Source organism: Dipteris shenzhenensis, chromosome 22, assembly GCF_047967505.1.
Source record: "Dipteris shenzhenensis isolate YYH24624 ecotype China chromosome 22, Dip_SZ_1.0, whole genome shotgun sequence".
Lineage (NCBI taxonomy): Eukaryota > Viridiplantae > Streptophyta > Polypodiopsida > Gleicheniales > Dipteridaceae > Dipteris > Dipteris shenzhenensis.
Genome location: NC_141617.1, coordinates 9,557,873 through 9,577,747, shown reverse-complemented (window position 1 = coordinate 9,577,747; position 19,875 = coordinate 9,557,873). Strand labels below are relative to the sequence as shown.

The 19,875-nt window shown below is 43.8% G+C and overlaps 1 protein-coding gene across 1 annotated transcript in view; it reads right to left on the bottom strand.

The window, feature by feature from the left end:
* The window catches only part of SS2 (starch synthase 2), a 73,894-nt gene extending 55,642 nt beyond the window's left edge, over positions 1-18,252 (bottom strand). The window contains exons 1-2 of the mRNA XM_087393125.1: positions 17,545-18,252; positions 16,818-17,294 (exon numbers count right to left, since the gene is read on the bottom strand). Coding sequence (XP_087249251.1) covers positions 16,818-17,228 — 411 coding nt within the window. The 5' untranslated portion in view covers positions 17,229-17,294; positions 17,545-18,252. The remainder of the gene's footprint in view (positions 1-16,817; positions 17,295-17,544) is intronic.
* Between the last annotated feature and the right edge of the window lie 1,623 nt (positions 18,253-19,875).

The following is a 19,875-nucleotide window of genomic DNA, read 5'->3' as shown; positions in this document are numbered from 1 at the left end:
TACCAAGTCATTTCAAATTTGCTATGAAGAAAATCAGTAACTTACCATAAACAAGCAGAAAGGACAACTCAATATTCACATCCATTGGCAAACTATACAGATATTTATTGAAATACCAGAAGTATATATAGACCAAAAACTCTCATACACTTCAGTGAGAGAGAGAGAGAGAGAGCTTATTAAAGTCTTCGGAAGACCGATGGGTCTATGAGACTATAAGAAAACTGATGCAACATTCTGAAAGGTTGGAGCTACTGAAATGAGAATCATCACCCATGCTAGATGCTAAATGTCACACTCATAGAAGGTACCAGTAGTACACAGTCTTAACATCAACATCATCTATATCATCATCACCATCATTGTCTCAAATCAAATCCAATCTGAACTCTGGACCGGTGTGTATATATATAGAAAGAAAGAAAGAAAGAAAGTTTATTAAAGTCTTCGGGAGACTGTGAAGGTCTATGAGACTAAAGATAACTGATACAATGAGCATAATGGTGGCGGTCTCAAAATGGGCCAGCCAACCGTTTCTACAAAAAAGAGGTTATGAAGGACTGTGTGTCTAGTCCTGATACAAAAAATATGTGTCTACCTCCAGATGATACAAAAAAGAAGGGGGGGGCACCAAAAATGGGGCAGAGGGGGGAGATACAGTATACATGTGCAGGTGGTGATCGTCAGAGACCAATCATAGAGGGGCCGTCAAATGGGAGGTCGGAAAAAACCCTACGATAAATGAATGGCCTCTGACGTCACGCGGCCTAGTCGAGCTCGGTCATCGAGGGCGGCGGGTGGCCCTGTGGATGAGGGCAACGGTAACCTCGGTGGGGCGGGCAGAGAGCAAAGACGAGATGTCATGGATCTGGATGTGTGAGTCTCTCCGCTGGCGCAGCTATCGTGGCTCTGGCTCTCGCTCACGTCCGCATTGTCGACTAGACTGAGAAGAGGTATCCTGTGACTGGAAGAAGTCAGTGATAGGCCGCTGGGTGTCCTCACGCTGTGTGTGCTGCTCGTGTCGCCGTGCTCAGAGAGAGGTATCTCGGTGGCGAGTCACCTCATGTAAGAAAGCGGCTAGGCATCGCTGATCCGGGAACTGCAGCATGTGTGGGAGGGAGCCGAATCCGTCGCGGAAGAGGCAGTGGTACCGGCCTCGAATGGCATAATAGATAGGACATCTGAAAGCAAAGTGCTCCTCCGACTCGATCTCCTGCAAGTTGCAAAGTGGGCAAAGGCGGTCCTCTCGTGGGATACCCTCTGCGCGTTCACTCTCGATCCGTAATCGGTGTGACAAGACCCTAAACTGACCAAGGGAGATCCAGAGCGCATGTGGTAGGTGAAGCTGTGTGTAACCCGGAGGTGTGATGAAGCCCTCCTGTGAGATCTGGAGGCAGTGTCGGCGGCAGAGAAATAGAGAGAGGAATCAAAACAGATCTGCATACCAGGCAGCATCTACTAGGAGGACTATTTTCCTCGGGGAGTGGAGTGGCTCAACAGGGGTCTGGGATGGCACTTTCAGCCTCTCCCTAATTCATATTATGGTAGGAAGGAGTTCAGTAGACCGCATTTCCTTAAAAGTACTTAGGTTTGGAGAATTGGGAATATTTTGAAAATCCCTCCCTTGCCTTCAACCTTGGTGCTTGACTAGCTCTTCATGATGAGCAGGTTGTTTGCCCACTTCAGATATTTTGTTTGTCATGCTCTGCACAATGTATTTCTGCCATGAGCATTTGCCCTCCGGATATATTTCTTACAAATAGCTTTAAGTCCTTTCTTGGAAAAGAAAAAAAGATCTGTATAGATGCTTCCCAAAACAAGCTTAGAATAGAAGCTCCACAACAAGTGACCAGGCTCTCCTTCTACAGGATTTTAGTAGATTCCTTGCACACTCCTGAGATGGGAGATGCGAAGGATTGTTTGCTCCGGGTCAACCCCAGTATTACCGGCAGCCCCTACAGCTTTGCAGCAGCAGTCTGCTCAGCAGGACACGTTACAGCATTTCCCACAGTAGCAGCAGTGCCTACTCCACCAGCCCCATCAGTCTCATCAGTCGGCAGCCATTCCTCAGCAATAGCCTCAGCAGACGCCAGCCATACAATCAGCATAGCCCCTCCATAACCCATCCTTTCATGAGTGCGATCCCTGCAACATTCCCAATTAGCTCCCAACACAATATAATCCGGGCCTACAGATGGTGGCCTTCAAGTGGGACCCAAATGAAATTGTTGGAAAAAGTGGAGAGCTACGGACTTGGTTCACTAAAGTACCCTTTGGGTGATTTTGGGTTAGGAGTAATAAAAGGTCAAAAAGACTCATGGGTGGACCTTATGTCCTTAGGTACGGACATCCATGACGTTATGTCGTGGACAGGCGTAAAAGATTTAAAAGGGGCCACATGATGTGCCGCACATACATCCATCTTGAATGAAGGATATGGTTGACATAATGCACTATTCCATTGGTATATCTCATGGCCTTGCCACTTGTCGCTCAGACCTTCACTCACCATTTGACTCACACTACCAAGTATTGCATCTAGAGAGATTAGGGATTCAAAATGATGGTTAGGGAATGAGAGACAGATAAGCTGACGGATGAGGTTTGGGAATCAAAATGACGAATCTATCATTTTGACGAGCTAGTTCTATTACTGCTGCAGCAAGAAGCTCGGGAAAAGAAGTACGAGGGTACAGAGAAGGATGACAAGGCCCTAATAGCTCAAGGCAAGGGTAAGCTTGGTAAAGTTAAGCCCAAATCTAACGACATAGTGGACTCTTCATATCAAAACAACAAGAAGAAGAGAAAGAAAGAGAGGAAGAGCTTGTATTGCGATGAGCCAAGACATTTTGTGAAAGATAGCAAAAAGAGAAGGCTGATCAGAAAAACAAGGGTGCCCGTCAGAGGAGTCAGCTAAAGTGGCGATAGAAGAACTTCTCTTGGTAGCAACTCCATGTGCTGCTGAGATTAGATATGTGGACCCCAGTGTGACTATCAGAATGTCAAGCGTTGAGGATTGGTCAAAAGAAAAGTCAGGATCCTATGTGAATAGTGACAAGTGCTTGGAGTCATATGGGTGCTTGGCTGGTGTTACTGAAGCAAAAGTGGATTCCTCGACAAGACATGAGCACTCAGGGTTAGGCGAAGGCAAGGGGACAACAATATGAACCACAGTTGGAGCTTGACGGTCTAGGTAATCTGATTTGTGCCTGGGATATGATGTCTCAGGTATGTTGTTTGGTTGCAGACCTAGCCAGACAGAGGACAGGTTGAAACAGAAACAGACCTTGAGAGCTTGGTGCCTAGAGGACTTCAAGCTGTTCACCTATCATGAGGGGGACGGTTGGAGGATATTGGTACCTAGAGAGCTGGAGTTCAGAGGCGGGTTCATGACTTAATGGCAAAGCAAGAGCCACTGGTTGAAAAACCAAGAGAAGACTATGACGACACCAAAGTGTTTCAGAAGGCTACAACACGAGAGCTACTGGAGCATCTTCATCGATGAATTTAGGATCGGGCCAATGTGGGTCTGTCACCAAGCTCTAAATATTCCAAAGTCAAAGCATAAGTTGACCATTTATTGATCATAATTAATGAGTTCTTCTTTAATTTAATTATGTTCAAAGAGTTACTTTCATTTGGTCAAAGTCTTGTCTCCGATCAAAGATACTTAACCTCGGTTAAGTAAGCCTAACCTCGGTTAGGAAGATCTCGCTTTGACCAAAATGGTTAACCAAGCAATTAAAGTGTTGACTTTGGTCAGAGAGTGTTGACTTCGATCAACGAGACTTGGTTAAGCTCGTTAACCAAGGTGTGCTAACTTCCATTGGAGAGATGTGCCAACTTCGGTTGGAGAGACTTGGCCATAATTAAGGCGCTTTGACTGTCGGTCAATGCTCTTAATTATGACCAAGAGGGTTGGCCTTGGTCGACCAGATAAATTGTTCTATGTTTATGTGTTATGTTTGCCTAGTGGGGACGCCCACAGTGACTAGGATTAGTCCAGAGATTATTATTTGCATGTGAAGTGCTAACAATTAATGGGTGCCATGGTTATGCGCTTTACTTAATCGTTACAGGTATAAGAAAGGTTCCAGACTTGGGTATTGCTGAGCCTCGCGAACAATTAGGAGTTATTCACATGACCAAGTGCTAAGAAGACCCCAAAAGACCTTACCCATGGACATGGGATTAGAATTAGGCTAGAAATTAGACAAGTGGCAGCTTGCCAAAAGAATGAACCTTGAGCTCCTTTGTATTCTGATTCATGTTCAAGAATTTTGGGAACACAGCTCTACGCTGAACTCTGTAACAAAAATTCTCTCTTGAATTAAATACCTAAAGGGGGGGTCCAGCCCGACACGTTGTCCTAGGCCCTAGCATGTTTGCAGAGAGAGAGAGAGAGAGAGAGAGAGAGAGAAGAAGAAGAAGAATATATTATCGTCCTCTGAAGACCAAAACCGGCCTATGGGACCTGAGCAATACAATATCACAAGTACATGAAAGCTCCTCCCGAAGATGGGAGGGTGGAAAGAGAAACCACCTTCTAGGATTCAGGTGGATTCCTATGCTTGAAGAGCTTATACACAAATGTTCCTAAAGCTGAAGGTGACCCTTTATGCAGCAAATCAGCCAGTTTGTTATGTCCCTCAAGGAGGTGATTGAACTCTTCCCTAATGTGTGCATAGTGAGGGCATATCATTACCATGTGTTCTTCTGTTTCAACCATACCTTGATCACATAGTTGGCATATTCTACTCTCCCTTGGCATCTTTTTCCATCCCCCTGTTTCTATTTGCAGCTGGTGTGATCGGGTGCGAAGTGAGGCTAAAGCCCTCCGTTTATGCACTGCTATAGGTGTACATATGTACTTCTGCGTTGTTGTCTCCCTTCCTGTATAAATTGACCAATATTCGGGGTTGATATATGTGCGATAGTACTCAAATTTATCTTTGTTTTCTGCTGTTTGCCATTTCCTGTGTAGTGCATTCAGAGAGCAAAAGAGAGAGAGAGAAAAAGAGAGAGTGTGCAGTTTATTGAGGCTTTTACATTAGAAAGAAAGAAAGAAAGTTTATTAAAGTCTTCGGAAGACCGATGGGTCTATGAGACTGTGAAAATCATGATACAACAAGCTATGGTAGTGGAGCTACTAAACAAGCGTCCATACCACTGCAAAATGCAAAAATGAAAAATGGCAATACTAAGTCCTAGAGACAAACAGCTGTTCATAGTGATGAAGCTGGCGTAGATTGCATTGGTATTAGAGCCTGGATCATTACCTTCTTAGGCAATGACGATTGAAGACAGCAAGCAGACGGATGATTTACGTTGGGAGCGTGTGGAGAGTATGCAAGCTTGCAACTAATGACTCACGTGAGATTGCGGACAAAATTGACGAATGACCGACGATACACTTGTAATAAAGCTTGAATGGCAAAGGTAGCCGGCCAGACGAGGGTGCACGGGTGAAACTTTGGAGAAGTCTTCCTACAAGCACAGGCTTTAAGGCAGCGCAAGAACTCCAAGAGTATTTTCTATAATGGGCGTGTGTTGGTGTGAGGGTAAAACGTGAGCCTTTGACGACGGAGGAATATTCGCAGGACACGTTTATCTGGGATTTCGTTTTGAGGTTTCGCTTAACACAATGTCCAGTGATTTTATGCCGGCAGTAACGGACGTGTGTTTGGCGATATGGTAAATCGTGTGTGCTTGAGGAGAAATTTGACGATGGAGATCTCCCCGCCGTGACATGCCTTTCCGTGATCAGTGACGCCCTGAAGAACTCATGCACTAGGCGGCTCGATTGAGTCTTGCAAAGAATTTGCTGAAAAACGGCGATGGTGATACCTTCACGTGCATTGAACCTTTCATGCAGGCGTGGGCTGAGAAGAAATGCCAAGTGGCTGAGAGATGTTGACGTGGCAGTGACACGCTGCCATACATGCGTGATGACGTGGCACACAAGTCAGCCTTGGTGACATGGCACTGACATGAGGCAGACAGGTGGCTGACGTGGAGACCAGACTGTGCATGCTGACATGGCAGACAGCTGAGGTGGACAAATTTGCTGATGTGGCAGACCAGGGGTTAATCTAACTTAACCTTGGTTAGTGACCTGGTTAGAGGTCCAGTTAGCTTGACCCAACCAGACTAGTCTGGTCACTGTAATCAGACTGTGCCTAGTTCAGTTCAGTCAGTGGTCTAGTTACAAACCAACTAGACTGTTCTTCTAACCAGACCAGAACAGTACTAGTCTGGTTAGAGTAACCAGCCGGTTACCTATCCAGTTACCCTGTATTTTAAAAGAAGGGGTGTTTCCTGTCATTTTCTGTCTGACAGAGACAGTTAATATCTGTCAGAAAACAGCAGAAAAATCAGAGATTTGCTGAGTCAAGAAAGATGCATGCCTTTGCACAGAAAAAATGGAAAACGGACACATTCTGAGTGCTTTCTGCAGCAGCCAGAAAAGGGGCAACAAGGAGAATGAATGCTTGAGAAACTTTGGGGGTTTATGCATCGAGTTGACAGCTATTACTGGCACAAGTCGTGAATGCAATACACCTCTTGTTGAGGTTTTCTTTTTTTCTCAGACTGAGTGCATTGGTTGCATATACTCTGTGTGCAAAATCTCATTGATGGCTTCACAGCAGCAAGCCCAATCATCCCACGAGGGAATGGCAGAGTCTGATCAGGTACAGCAGCAGAGGCTATGCAGATAGCAAGTCCTCTTCCCAAGAAGAAAAAGACGAAGCATCATCATAGTTCATCTACTTCTTCTTCTTCTTCTAGCTCTACCCTCGACATCATCTTCTTCTTCAGGATCTTCAGAGCCAAAGAAGAAGAAGAAAAAGAAAAAGTCCGGCAAGAAGGCAAAGACTAAAGAGTTCAAAGATGGTGAGAAGTCAGTGAGATTGCCACTTACAATCGCCGGTATGGCCAAGCTGAAAAGGCAATGCAGTTCATAAGGCAGTTTGATGCTGCCTTCAGACTGGAAAACTTCAGTGAGTCGTCAAACTTCGTATGGTTGGTTTGCACTTGACTGGTACAGCCAGTACATGGTGGCTAGCTAAAACTGCTAGCTATACAGCTCCCAAGAAATGGAAGCATTTCAAGAAAGGTTTCTACAAACAGTTTATTCCCAAACAGTTTCGGGATCATCTCCTTGGTTGGGAGAGTATAGATATGGAAGCACAAGATACACTTGAGTCTTATAACCACAAGATACTTGCAGGTTTCGCCTTTCGAGAAAATTCTGACAAGACTCAACTCAGGAAGTATCGGGCAGGACTCACTCCAAAGATAACCACAAGATACTTGCAGGTTTCGCCTTTCGAGAAAATTCTGACAAGACTCAACTCAGGAAGTATCGGGCAGGACTCACTCCAAAGATACAGGCCCAAGTGAACACTAAGGATATCAAAGAAATTTCAGATCTTATGCATTCAACCAATGTGGCTAGTCTTGTGTACATGCAGGATCCCACTACTATGCCTTCACTACAGGCAGGGATACCGGGGGATAAAAAGTCAGCGACCCCCAAGTCTGAAACAAGAGAGTTTACCAAGGCTCAAAAGAGGGGATTTCAGCCTCGGAAACTGAGGGGAAACCAGGTACAAAGGCCCTATAAGGGAAGACCACAGTTTACCCCCTGAACAGATTGAAACTTTCAGGAAAGAGGGTAAATGCTTCAGATGCGGCAAAGAGGGGCAGTGGCTGCCCAGTGCCTAGAAAAGCCTTCAACTCTAAAGGGAAAAGAGGCAACCAAGCCACGGGGTCTGCACAAACCAATGGTGGAAGGAATTCCTTATATATTGGGTCATGTTTCGAACCCAAAGGAACGAGAATTGCTACTATCATGTAGGAAAGTCAGAGACCAGCAAGTGCTGATTTTATTTGAACCAGGGGCTACAGATAACTTTATATCAAAGGATTTAGCCCTGACGCTCGGAATAAAGACGGAGGAGTTCGGTAGGGCTCTGGATGCTAACCAAATGTTCTACGGCAACCCTGTGTCAATCACTCCATTGATAGGGAAGCTCCGTCTTCATGTACAGACTTCTCAAGTGATCATAGATTAAGGGTTATGTTATAAGTGTTCTCAACATATGTGAGTCTTATATCATGTGAAGTACCCCAAGAGTGGTGTTATATAATTTTCTAAAAAATGGCCACAAAAATCAAGTCCCCTGAGCTCTCAGCCCAAGAAAGCTCGCAAAATAATGAAAAAGCTCACGATCAAAGCCCGCAAAAAATAAATGCCTAGTAGTAGTAGTTGTTGCACTGTGGCCTATGCATGGGAGGTTCTTGTTGGTAGGGAGAGTATGTCTCTGAAAAGAAGAGAATTTCCCTTAAGATACCCTTGCACTTTTCCCCTTAAGATACCCTTGCACTTTTTCCTTCCTTAATGTGGATCAGGAAGACTTCTTCATTTCTCCATTGAATCATCATGATGTAGACTTGGGTATGCCTTGGTTCCATCGCAAGGAATTGAAGTTGACTCTTCCTGAGAGAGTGTTGGAGTTTGTAGATAGGGGCAAAGTACATCGTGTGGTTGCTAGGAATAGAGGGGAAACTATTCCCATTGTATCAAATAGTTCTCTTGGAAAAGAAATAAAGTCTGCAGTTTCAGCTTACATGGTAATGTAAAAGAGAGAGATGTGGAAATGCATGCTGAAATAAGTGAGTCAGATCGAAATAAATTTCAGCTTCTTCAAGATTGCTTTTCTAACGCTCTACCAAGGGAGTTACCCCCTGAGAGACTTGAAGATCATGGCATAGAACTTACTCCTGGCAGTGAGCCACCCAATAGGCCCCCATACAGAGTTAGTGCAACTCAATGAGAGGAGATTATGGGTTAGCGGGACTTGTTGTCCAAAAGGCTGATTCAGCCCAACTATTCTCCTTTTTGCTCCCCTGTACTGCTGGTACATAAGAAAGATGGTTCATTCCATATGTGTGTCGATTATCGCGCTCTAAATAAAATGACCATTAAGAATAGATTCCCTATTCCGCGCATTGATGATGTGATGGATCAATTAAATGGGGTTTCAGTTTTCAACAAGATAGACTTAAAGAGAGGCTATCACCAAGTGAGGATACAGCCTCAAGATGTGCATATCCGCACTACTTTTGGGTTGTATGAGTATTTGGTGATGCCTTTTAAATTGACTAATGCCCCAGCTACTTTCAATAGAATGATGGATCGTATCTTCTGACCCTACAGAAAGTCACTGGTACCTTCTTCAACAACATAATTGTCTTTTCTAAGGTGGAAGAAGAGCACAAGGAACATCTTGCTACAGTACTTCAAGGGCTGAGAAATCACCAACTCTATGCAAACAATAAGAAAAGTGAATCCTTCCTGGAAGAGATCCATTACTTGGGGCATATAATATCCAAAGATGGGATACGCATGGATCCAGCAAAGATTCGAGCCATTTAGGAATGGCCAGAGCTGAAAACTGTGCATGAAGTCCGTAGTTTCCTAGGCCTGTGTTCTTACTACAAAAAATTTATCAGGCATTTGCGGACATAGCTACTCCACTCCACGATCTCACTAAGAAAAATGCAGCTTTCAGATGGGGAATTCCACAAAAGACAGCATTCACCACACTCAAAGAGGGGCTAACCACAGAGCCAATCTTGATAGTTCCAAATTTGTATCAGCCATTCGATGTGGATCGTGATGCTTGTGGGGTTTGGAGCTGCATTGCATCAAAATGGACATGTAGTGGCCTATGAGAGCAAAAAACTCTGAGATGCAGAGAGATATATGGGAATCTATGAGAAAGAGTTGCTGGCTGTAATTCATGCCATTCATACATGGAAGCATTATCTTTTGGGTGCAGATTTTACTGTTAAAGCATATCACTAAAGTATGAGATACTGTCAGACTCAAACAAAGCTCTCCAAGAAGCACATGAAATGGGCAAATATGCTGTCAATGTACCATTTTCAGATTGTCCTTACTCCAGGGGTTCGGAATAGAGTGGCAGATGCCTTGTCCCGAAGACCCTAGGTCAATAATGTGACTATTGCTTATCATCAGGACATGGAAGACATGAGGGAACAATATGCTAATGATGCAGATTTTGGTGAGATTTTACAGCAAGTACAAGAGGGGCAGTCTACCAGTCACTATTCCCTGAAAGATGGGTATCTAATGAAAGATGACTGCCTATGCATCACCCAAGAGATGAGGAAAAAGATTTTGGAGATGAGAAAAAAGATTTTGGAGGAATACTGGGCATAGAGGAATTACAGCAACAACTCAAGCGCTAGAGAGGTATTTCTTTTGGCCAGGGATGCGAAATGGTACAAATCTTTAAGCACCATGGTATGCCTAATTCCATTGTCAGTGATCGAGATCCCAAAAAGACCGGTCTACTCTGGAAAGCTTTATTTGATAATATGGGGACGAATCTGAATTTTTCTTCTTCCTTTCATCCCCAGACAGATGATCAAAGTGAGGTAGCAAATTCTACAGCATTGGATATGCTGAAATGCTACATGGGTGACCAAGGTTCAGACTGGGAAAAGTACCTACCATTGTGTAGGTCACGGAAGCAAAAGGATGCAAAAGAGTGGAGCAAGAAGTGGAAGCCATCACATCAACAACAATGAAAATGAAAGTACAAGGTACATTTAAAGAGAACCCTAGGACCTAGTGTCCTAGTGGTACCACTAGTACTAGGTGTCATAAGACACTAAAAGTACTAGGTGACCTAAGTGCCAATAACTAAAGCTCCATGGCACATACTAGGGCCCAGAGGGCATCAATATGACCGGGAGAAGATGGCCTACAAACCCCCTTCCATGGTATGGGCTGAAGCATTCAGGAAACGTCTCAAAATACCTCGTATTTTCTGGTCATGGTGGTAGATGTTCATCCAAAGGGATATAGCCACCTATGAATGTACAAGGTATGCTATTCCTGAAAGGAAGAACAGGTCCACTAATGGAGATGGCTAGACACATGCTTAAGGCCAAGTCCTTGCCCAACAAATTTTGGCTTGATGCAGTGATGTGTGCCAACTATGTGCTAAATAGATCACCTACAAGGGCATTGAGGACTGTTACACCTTATGAAGCATGGAAAGGCAGGAAGCCTTCACTTTCACACATGAGAGTTTTTGGGTCTCTTGCATATGTTCATGTACCATCTCCGCTAAGACATAAGCTTGATGATAAGGCAATCAAATGCATATTTATTGGTTACAGCCAAGAGAACAGAGTACCAACCAAATACTCGTAAGATTATTGTCAATAGAGATGTAATCTTTGCTGAACATTCGGCTTCTCCTCTTGTGGACTGCAAAGCTAAGCCAGAAGTTGACATGTTTGATGCCTTGTTTATCACAGCTCCACCGCGCTACTTCAAAAAACATGAAAAAACTCCGTGTGTCTAGAGTGGATCTTGTCATGCCATGATGTATGTCCTATCATATGTCGTGTCAATCGCGAGTAACCTAAGCTATGCATGGTGCTCGACTAAAGTATTTAGTGAAGAAAATTTGACACCAGGATCCCGCAAAGAGTCACGATGTCTCATGGATATATCTAAGATCTGCTACTGGTGTTCGGGACTCCTCTCTATGTGTACTAGAGGGTGCCGTGAGGTGGCTTGATGTTGAGATGCGACAAGAAAAGTACCCCGAATGAGGTGAATGCTTGATGGACCTTTGTCCCAAAGAGTATAGAGCCTTAGATCTTTACGATGACATGTGGAAGCAATCTCATGTCCAGCCTCAATCTGGAATTTGTGGGATGAAGCCCTAAGCTGGCCCATGGGGATCCATATTGCATGGAAAGGTGAAGCCTAGATGAAGCGGTCCTCATTGAGATGGAGTAGGAGGTCTCCATAGAAGGAAATTTTCGTTACATGTGGCTATGAGCGCGATACGCATGTCCTAGGGCTACATACATGGGGGCCATAGATTGTCCCTGATGACATGGCAATTCTCTCGTTATGTCAAGTGCAAGAAGGGCAATAAGCAGTCAATAGGCATTCCTTGTGCACAGAGCCATTTGGAGAGTCGTGTGTACTTGCAATACTCATCTCCCTCAGTTGCAAGCTGCACAGATGACGAGAGGGCCAGCTATGTTAATCCATGTAGCCATGCATTGTCCATCCAAACTATCTGACACAATCTAGATAGATAATGATCTAGAAAAAGGCCTTTGTGTGGAGGGTCTCGACTTTTGTTGCAAATTCTACTAGGATAAGAGTACTTCTCTTCCCGCAATGATGCCAGACGACATCATGACCCATAGACCCTCAAAACCTTCCATTCGCCCTTTCTAACATCTACTGCCCAGAAAGCACCTGCATATAGGGGCATCGAGTAGGACTAGTGAATCAACAAGAGTTTTCTCATGAGTAATCTCATGTGTAAGTGCTGGAAATATGCTTGGAAACACTCACTCTCCAATCCCGACAGTGTTGAATGCCCTCTAATCAACCATGCATGTGTTGTCGGTTTCATGGTAAACTTGGGGCTTGTGAAAATGTAACCCAAGCATACTATCTCAATCAGCTCCCCTACAAGTCTAAAAGCCTCATGTTGAAGCTGAGCTTCATTAGTTTTGAAGATCATAACCTTGATTTTACCCAGGTTAACCTTCATGTCTCCGCTCCCACAGGAGGCCTGCAAAGCTATCAAGTGCATCCTAGTCCCTCTAGTATGTCGTAAGATCAGCACCATATCATCAGCATATAGCAAGATAAGTATGATCATCTATACCGAGATCAAACATTGACCACCTCGTATGTCCACAAAAGATCAATGAAAGTCCAAAGAAGGCCTCTCGATACATGAAACATTGTTAGGCCATGGCAGAAGCAATAGAGGCCTAACATGGAATGTTACGATAATCAAATTCATGCTACCAAGGATCACCTCCGGGATATCAGGCTAAAATATGAGGCGCAGATTGTTCGGTGCAAATCGACCTCAAATCTTGCACAATATAAGAACCACGATGCAGAGGAGCTCGTCATTTGACTACAGACAGAAGGCCAATCAACGAGGACATGTTGTCCATCAAACAGAAACGGGTGGCAGCCTTGGGGTCCCAAATTGAAGAAAGAAAAGTGTTGAAGGACGCATCCATGTATGGTGCACACTCTACCTCTAACACCTACCTATACAATTGCTCGCATGCTCTCCGAATGCTCATCAATGTGTATCTTTCAAAGCTGACCTCTACACCTTGGCCGTCAATGGCCAACCATTATAGTCAGGTAGTTATTTGCATCCATGGGATACGCTGCCTTGTGAATGGATATGATAGTGGGCCTCATTGAACAACTTGACTAGGATTACTCACCGCCCATGGCACGTACCTTCCACCTGTGGGTTAGAAGTTCTGGTTTGCCAACCTCCTGATCCTTCGCTTCGTCGTTCTGTAACTCTTTCATGGACTCTTTTAATGAGCTATGCTGAAAAGTGTGGAAGTGGTTAGGCAAGGGATGTCATCTAGGATGGGTGCAAACTGGTCAGGGTCCTTATTAAGCATATCCACGTAAGCTTTCCACAGGCTCCTAGATTCGACATGGTGATCTCCTTTCTAGGAATTTCATTCAAAAGTCGTTGAAGTTACTACTATACAAAAATATTTAAGAGCTCTTGTTCATGGTGGGCAAGAAATTGTCATTTCATTCAAATGGTCAAATGGCCACAAGATCCCAAAGCAAGCGCTTACCAACTATTTTGAGGTAAAAACACTTCTGGTGGCTTCCATCTATTCTTGAGGGTGTAGGGAAAGAAATGTTGTGCAACAATGTGGAGGGAGTCTATAAGGACCTTTGGCATCTATGTCTGGTTGCTCATCTATGTGCTCTTAGAGAGTGGAAAGATAGCTACCATCACGCTGCTTCACAATATCCTCAGGTGAGGTCCCCCACCCATGTAAGGACCCCAACAAAGAGGTTTCCAACATGCTCCATAGACACCACGACCATGGCGGCGACCCTAGCTAGGATCATTCACAGCCTCAAGTACTCATGGCGGACTCTAGACCAAGCCTCTCTAACCTATGACGTCAGCCTATCACACCACAAACAGCCTCACGATGCCATGGACCCACTAAGCAGGTTGCAAGAATACAGATAAAAATATCGGATATATTTCAAAGGCAAGCCCAAGCTCACCTTTGAACCATACCCGTAGTCTCCAAGGGTTTCTTTCTTCCAACATTCAAATTACATATCACAGAGGTGTGCTCGACATCTCTAATTCCCCTTGATGGTATTTCGGATTTTGGTCTCATAGGCCTTTCTTTTCTTTTGCATACGTCAATAAATCTCACGTTCCATTGTATCTGATCTACATGGTTTGCCTCCTTTAGTGTTTGACGTGATAATGTTAGTCGTGAGTCTATCCATTTCAGCGTTTGAGAAAAGTTAAATGCTTCATGGTTTCAAAGACGTTTTCAATATGATGCTCAAAGTATGTCCATGGAAGAGGCCAGATGCCAATAAATAGCACAAGGGCAATACCAAGATAAATAAGAAGCTTACATGCTTAATCAAGGCAGAAGAATGTTTGTCTCAGCCACGAACAGAAACATTAAGGTCCTGCAAGAATGGCCTCTAGCTCCCATCTTCTTTGGAATTACATAATACTCAACCCACTATTTTATGCCAAAAACATGATTCTATGGAAGAAACTTATAAACCCTCATGTAAGCCTTTCGTTGACAGTTATGGTTCTACAGCACAATCTCAGTAAAAGAAGTACAAAACCTCTTTGAGGCCTTAGTAAAATTTTCCTTGACGAGTGGCCTAAAATGTCGATGTAAACAAGACAAAAACAATTATATTTGCATTAAACGACCAAAATGCAGCCAATTTCTACTGTATATGAAAAGCTCAAATATAAGTAAAATTGACAGCCCCTCTGCGAGCAGACCATATGGCATAGACGGCCAGACAGCCAATTAAATTATTGTAGACAAAGAATGCATGATAGACATATAAGGGTAGATGAGATCATAGCAAACCTCAAGAACAAGCTAAGACTGCGACCTTACTCTATAGAAAAAGGGTCCATGACAAAAAAACCTTATTATAGGAGGGACTCCGATATGTAGATAAATACTACTCAATTGAGATGTCACACAAGAAGATGGCTTTAGAATTCCTCATGAGAAATGATAAGGATCAGCATATACTCCAGACAAAAGTGCAACCTTATTCTCACATTACAGAAACGTCCACAAACATCCTAGAAGAAAGGAGCAGGATCTCGACTCTTTGCAAAGGAATGCCCAAAGAAAAATATAAGAATCATTTTGCAGTATAGACTTAGTACTTGTAGTTTTGATATCACTCGCTGTGCTGTACAGAAAGTTAATAAAGTACACTATGAAAGTTTATTGGTAATGTAACTTTTTACACTAATTAGAGCAATTGTTTTAGTATGGTGCCATTCTCAGGAATCTGACGTGCAACACCACTAGATAGAGGATAAGGGGGGCCTCTGGCTGAATCAGTACTAATTTATGCAAATGTAATATGGAGATTTACGACTGATGGCTCTTTTGGTATAGTGAGTGACCTTTTCCGAAACCTTGAGGGATTCTTTTAGCATGATGGGGTTCTTCTCATGGGGTCTTTGTCTGAGTGAGTGAGTGTGTGTGTGTAGGTGGGTGGGTGGGTGTGTGTGTGTATACCTAGATGAATCTAGGAACATTCCCAAACTCATCCTCTAAAAACACAACATAGTGCAGTTTCAATCTTACGATAGTCACTCATAAGATTGAAAAATATAAACTCCATCAGACATAGCAGGGACTAGCTACTATGACATCGCCACTGACTTCATCAGCGCCCAACAGTGGGTGTAGACCATAGTATAAAAGTATGCTCTCACACATACAAATCCACACACCCACACGTACTTGAGCATCCACACACCCACACATACTTTAAAGGGTGTGTGTGTGTGTGTGTGTGTGTGTGTGTGTGTGTAATCCTTTTTCTCTTTTCACTTTTCTCTTTTTTCAGGCACTCTTTGCAGCAATCCTTTTATGATTGTCTGCAAACTCAGTATATAGACTATGATGTATACTTGTCATATATTGAGATCTTCTCTTGATGTATTTGGGCACGTCCCTTTTTTTGGGATAGTGACTCTGTAATATAACACAAAAGAAATTTCACCAAAAAAAAAGTGTGTGTAACCACATGCCTACATGTTCTCGACTTCATTTCTTCTTTTCCTGAGGTAGAGGATGTAATGGGGGGCCCTTGTCTGAGTCGTGAACAAATGCTTACATGTTCCAGACTTCTTTTCCTCTCTTTTTGAGATAGGGATTGCATGAGAAAGAAAGGGGCGGGAGGAGAGGAGAGGGGGGCTGGTTTTGTTAGAACACACACACACACAGACAATTCCTATCTTAACATCACCACCTTGTGTGCTACAATGTATTTGTGAGTAAGAGGCTTGTGTCATGGACAGTAAAAAAAGGGGAAGTAGGTATTTCCCTTATGCTGTGCAAATAGACCGAGAAAAATATGGGCCAAATAGAGGGGACTGAGTGAAATAGCAATCCATGCTTGGAGCTATTTCCCCCACATTTGAGAATCATTGATATGACACTTCTCTAGAGCCCCCCCTCTCATTGATGTGCCTCTCTTATTTTCCTTTGAGTGCTGAGGGGGAACATCCCTACTCCCTCTCCATGACATAAGCCCGTAACTACTATGATTATTTAGAAACTTTCAAACGACGAGCCGACGTACAGTTGGTTCCTGCTGAGTTCAATCTCCATGAGATCATAGGTGTTCACAAAATAAGAACAGCAAGTATCACCTGCCCAAGAAGGTCTTTCTGTAACGCAAGTATCCTTTTGCCTTGTTCCACAGTAGCCTGAGTTGGACCTTCTTCGGTGTCTGCGCTTCCATCACCTTCTGCATTCACTTGCGCACCCACCTCGAATTTTTTTCTTCTGATCCGCCCTTTGGTATGTTTCCCAAAGCTCTTATTTATCAATTGCACACAAGTAATACCCTTAGAGGGGAGGACCGACTGCCGAGCCAAACTCCGGCTGCTACATCTTGTCTGATTGCAGAAATTACTGCCAATTGCGCCGCTGGTACTGACTGAAAGCAATGAACTGTTCGACAAGGAGGAAAAATACTGTGATGCAGAGTCACCGGTCAAAAAAGGAGATGCAGCAGGAGAAGGACTGCAAAGCGGAGATTTAAGAGCAGCGATAGACATCGATATAGTCCGGAACGGAACGCCTTGGAGCGCTGGCGTACCTCAGCAGCTGTTGTATCAAATTAACTGCAATTGAATGGAAGAACAAAATAAGGATGTGAGCGGTTTATTCGTTATAATTTCCCAATGGGAGGCAAATCCGAACTGATAGGACATCAACCATAGCAGGCTGTGGCTGAAATTTAGGAAGCTAGCAATATTTATGACGACAAATCGTATAAAGAAGATGTGCACAAGAGCTCCCTTCTCGCTATCCAGGAATCCAACAAGATGAAATGTGAACTCGACAAAGCACAGATGCTGGACAGAAGAGCACCTGCCCAGACAAGCGAGGAGTAGCTAGCTTGTGCCCATGCACTTGGGTAATGGAGGGCGGGCAGATGATAGAGCTTCTTCAAGCAAGCAAAGGGAGCTGACAAGTATAACCAAAGGGCGCGCTCTCTCGATCTCTGTGCCCGTCTTTCTTATCTGAATGTGTCTCTTCCTCTTCAGCTCGATATCTGAAGCGTATCCAAGCAATGTGTGCAATGCGACGAGACGCACAGTGTGTGCAATGCGTGGAGATGCACTCCGATTGAGTCATATGTCGATTGAGACGATCTGGGCGAGAGCAATGAATCAATCAGTGTACGGTACACCATGCGCTCATCTCACGGTTCGCTCATCTGTCTCGCTCTCGAGATGGGTTTTTGAGGGGCTTGACTCTTGAGCTCGCGAGCTATGGGAAAACACTCTCTCTCTCTCTATCTGTCTCTGTCTCTGTCTCTCTCTGTCTGTTTGTCTATCTATCTAGCTCTCTCGAGCTCTCGAGCTCTCGCTGGCGCTCGCTCTACTGTGGGTGTCCTGCTCCAGCAGCAACTGTGTCTCAGGTCGCTGCTGCTGCATTTCTGTGTGAGTAAGTGAAGATGATGGCTGTCTGAAGAAGGCAGACCACCCAATGATCATCAATCCCACGGGGAGTTTGAGGCTGCAGGGTCCTGTGAATCAGCTTGTGAACAGAGTCATTCTGGAAGGTTGCACATGTGACCAGCCTTGCATTCTTTTTATTGGATAATTTTGGTCCTGCCACAAAGTACAACACATCACAACACTTTGGGTTTCAACATTTTTTAATTTAGAATTTGCAGGTTTTTTTTTCCCGCTACAATCTAAAACTAAATTGCCTCACATTTTGCCTATTTTACAAAATTGAGAGTACACTTGAAAATGAACATTCATTATTGTAGTTTATGGGTTGAAAATGACCATTCATTGTATATAGTTTATAGGTTTTCGTGTCAACACCTAAACCGGCACCTTGCTGCTACTATGCAACATAGAGAAACTCTTGCTCTAGTTGCTGCTACAATGCAACATGGAGAATCTTAATGTGCAACTCTCACGCACGCGCGCTCTAAAACCTCAACAAAGAGACAAAACGCATCAAGATTCAAGTGTTTTAACTAGGCACAAATGGCAACATTTCTACAAGGGAACACATGTTAGAGCTCATCAATCACGATCTCATGGCGTTATTGGATAACTATAATTATACTCCTAACACTATACCTCTAAGCAATCCCTATACTTTGCCTCATACGCTCCAACAGCAACTCAACCAATCAAGGCAGATGCTTACTTGTGGAGTTGCATGGTTCAAACAAAGGAGGCAGAAAAATCACAAGGGCCAATCACATTCATAAAGCGTGAAATCGGCATTTAAAACATAAGTGACATCGACAAACACCTCATGGCTTCATTTGGGGAGATTGCTGCTACTCGCTTAGCACCTTCGGTGCTTTGTGCAGAACTAATCATAGTCTAGCACAATGAACATGGTGAATGCAATAGGTGGCGGACGCGGTTGGCTAGACATTGGTTAGCGGGCAAGATGTGTGAATGCAACAATTGGTGAACATTGATCAAGCAACCCTGACTCGCAAAGGGGTGAAGCAAGCACCTCTCATCTAAGTGCAATGGGCATCATGTAGGGACAAAAATAGCAAACATTGCAATTGCTGTCAACGCTCCCTATTGTTGGAACGTTTCTCTAAGACCATCCACTCTTCTCCTCCCGCATGGTTATTGTTTTACAATGCATGCCTTTGCTTTTCTCTACACTTTTGTGCCCATCTTGTTTTTTTGTGTAGCTTGTCTCTTTGCAATGATATAATATGATATGATCCTATTAAAGTCCACTAGATACCCTTTAGGATCTACGGGACTCGAAATCAAACTGGATAGGGATAGGGCAATGCTCCCATCACCCAATGCACCCTTGTTTGCAATAAGTGCTCATTTCAATGTTAAAACCCTCAATTTTATCCTCATAACTCACCGCATCCATCCCCAAAAAGCATAACTCTCTTGAGAGTGCGAGGTGTTTTATCTCACTTACCCTCGTACGGGACCACAAATGCTCTTACTAGTATGCTATGAAAGCCTTGAAGGTTAGTGTCTTCAAGTTGAAACCCTCACATACATTAGCCATAGAATTATAAGAGTCGTGGATAAGAAATGTCACAATTTACTCTTATAAATGTTGTAATGCATGGCCCCCACATCTCCCAAAGCCCTGCCGCAAATCCCATTATTATGAAAAGGAAAGGAGGGCCTATCCGCCTTCGAGTTGAGAGCCCGCCAACATTCTGTTGTATTGAATAGACAT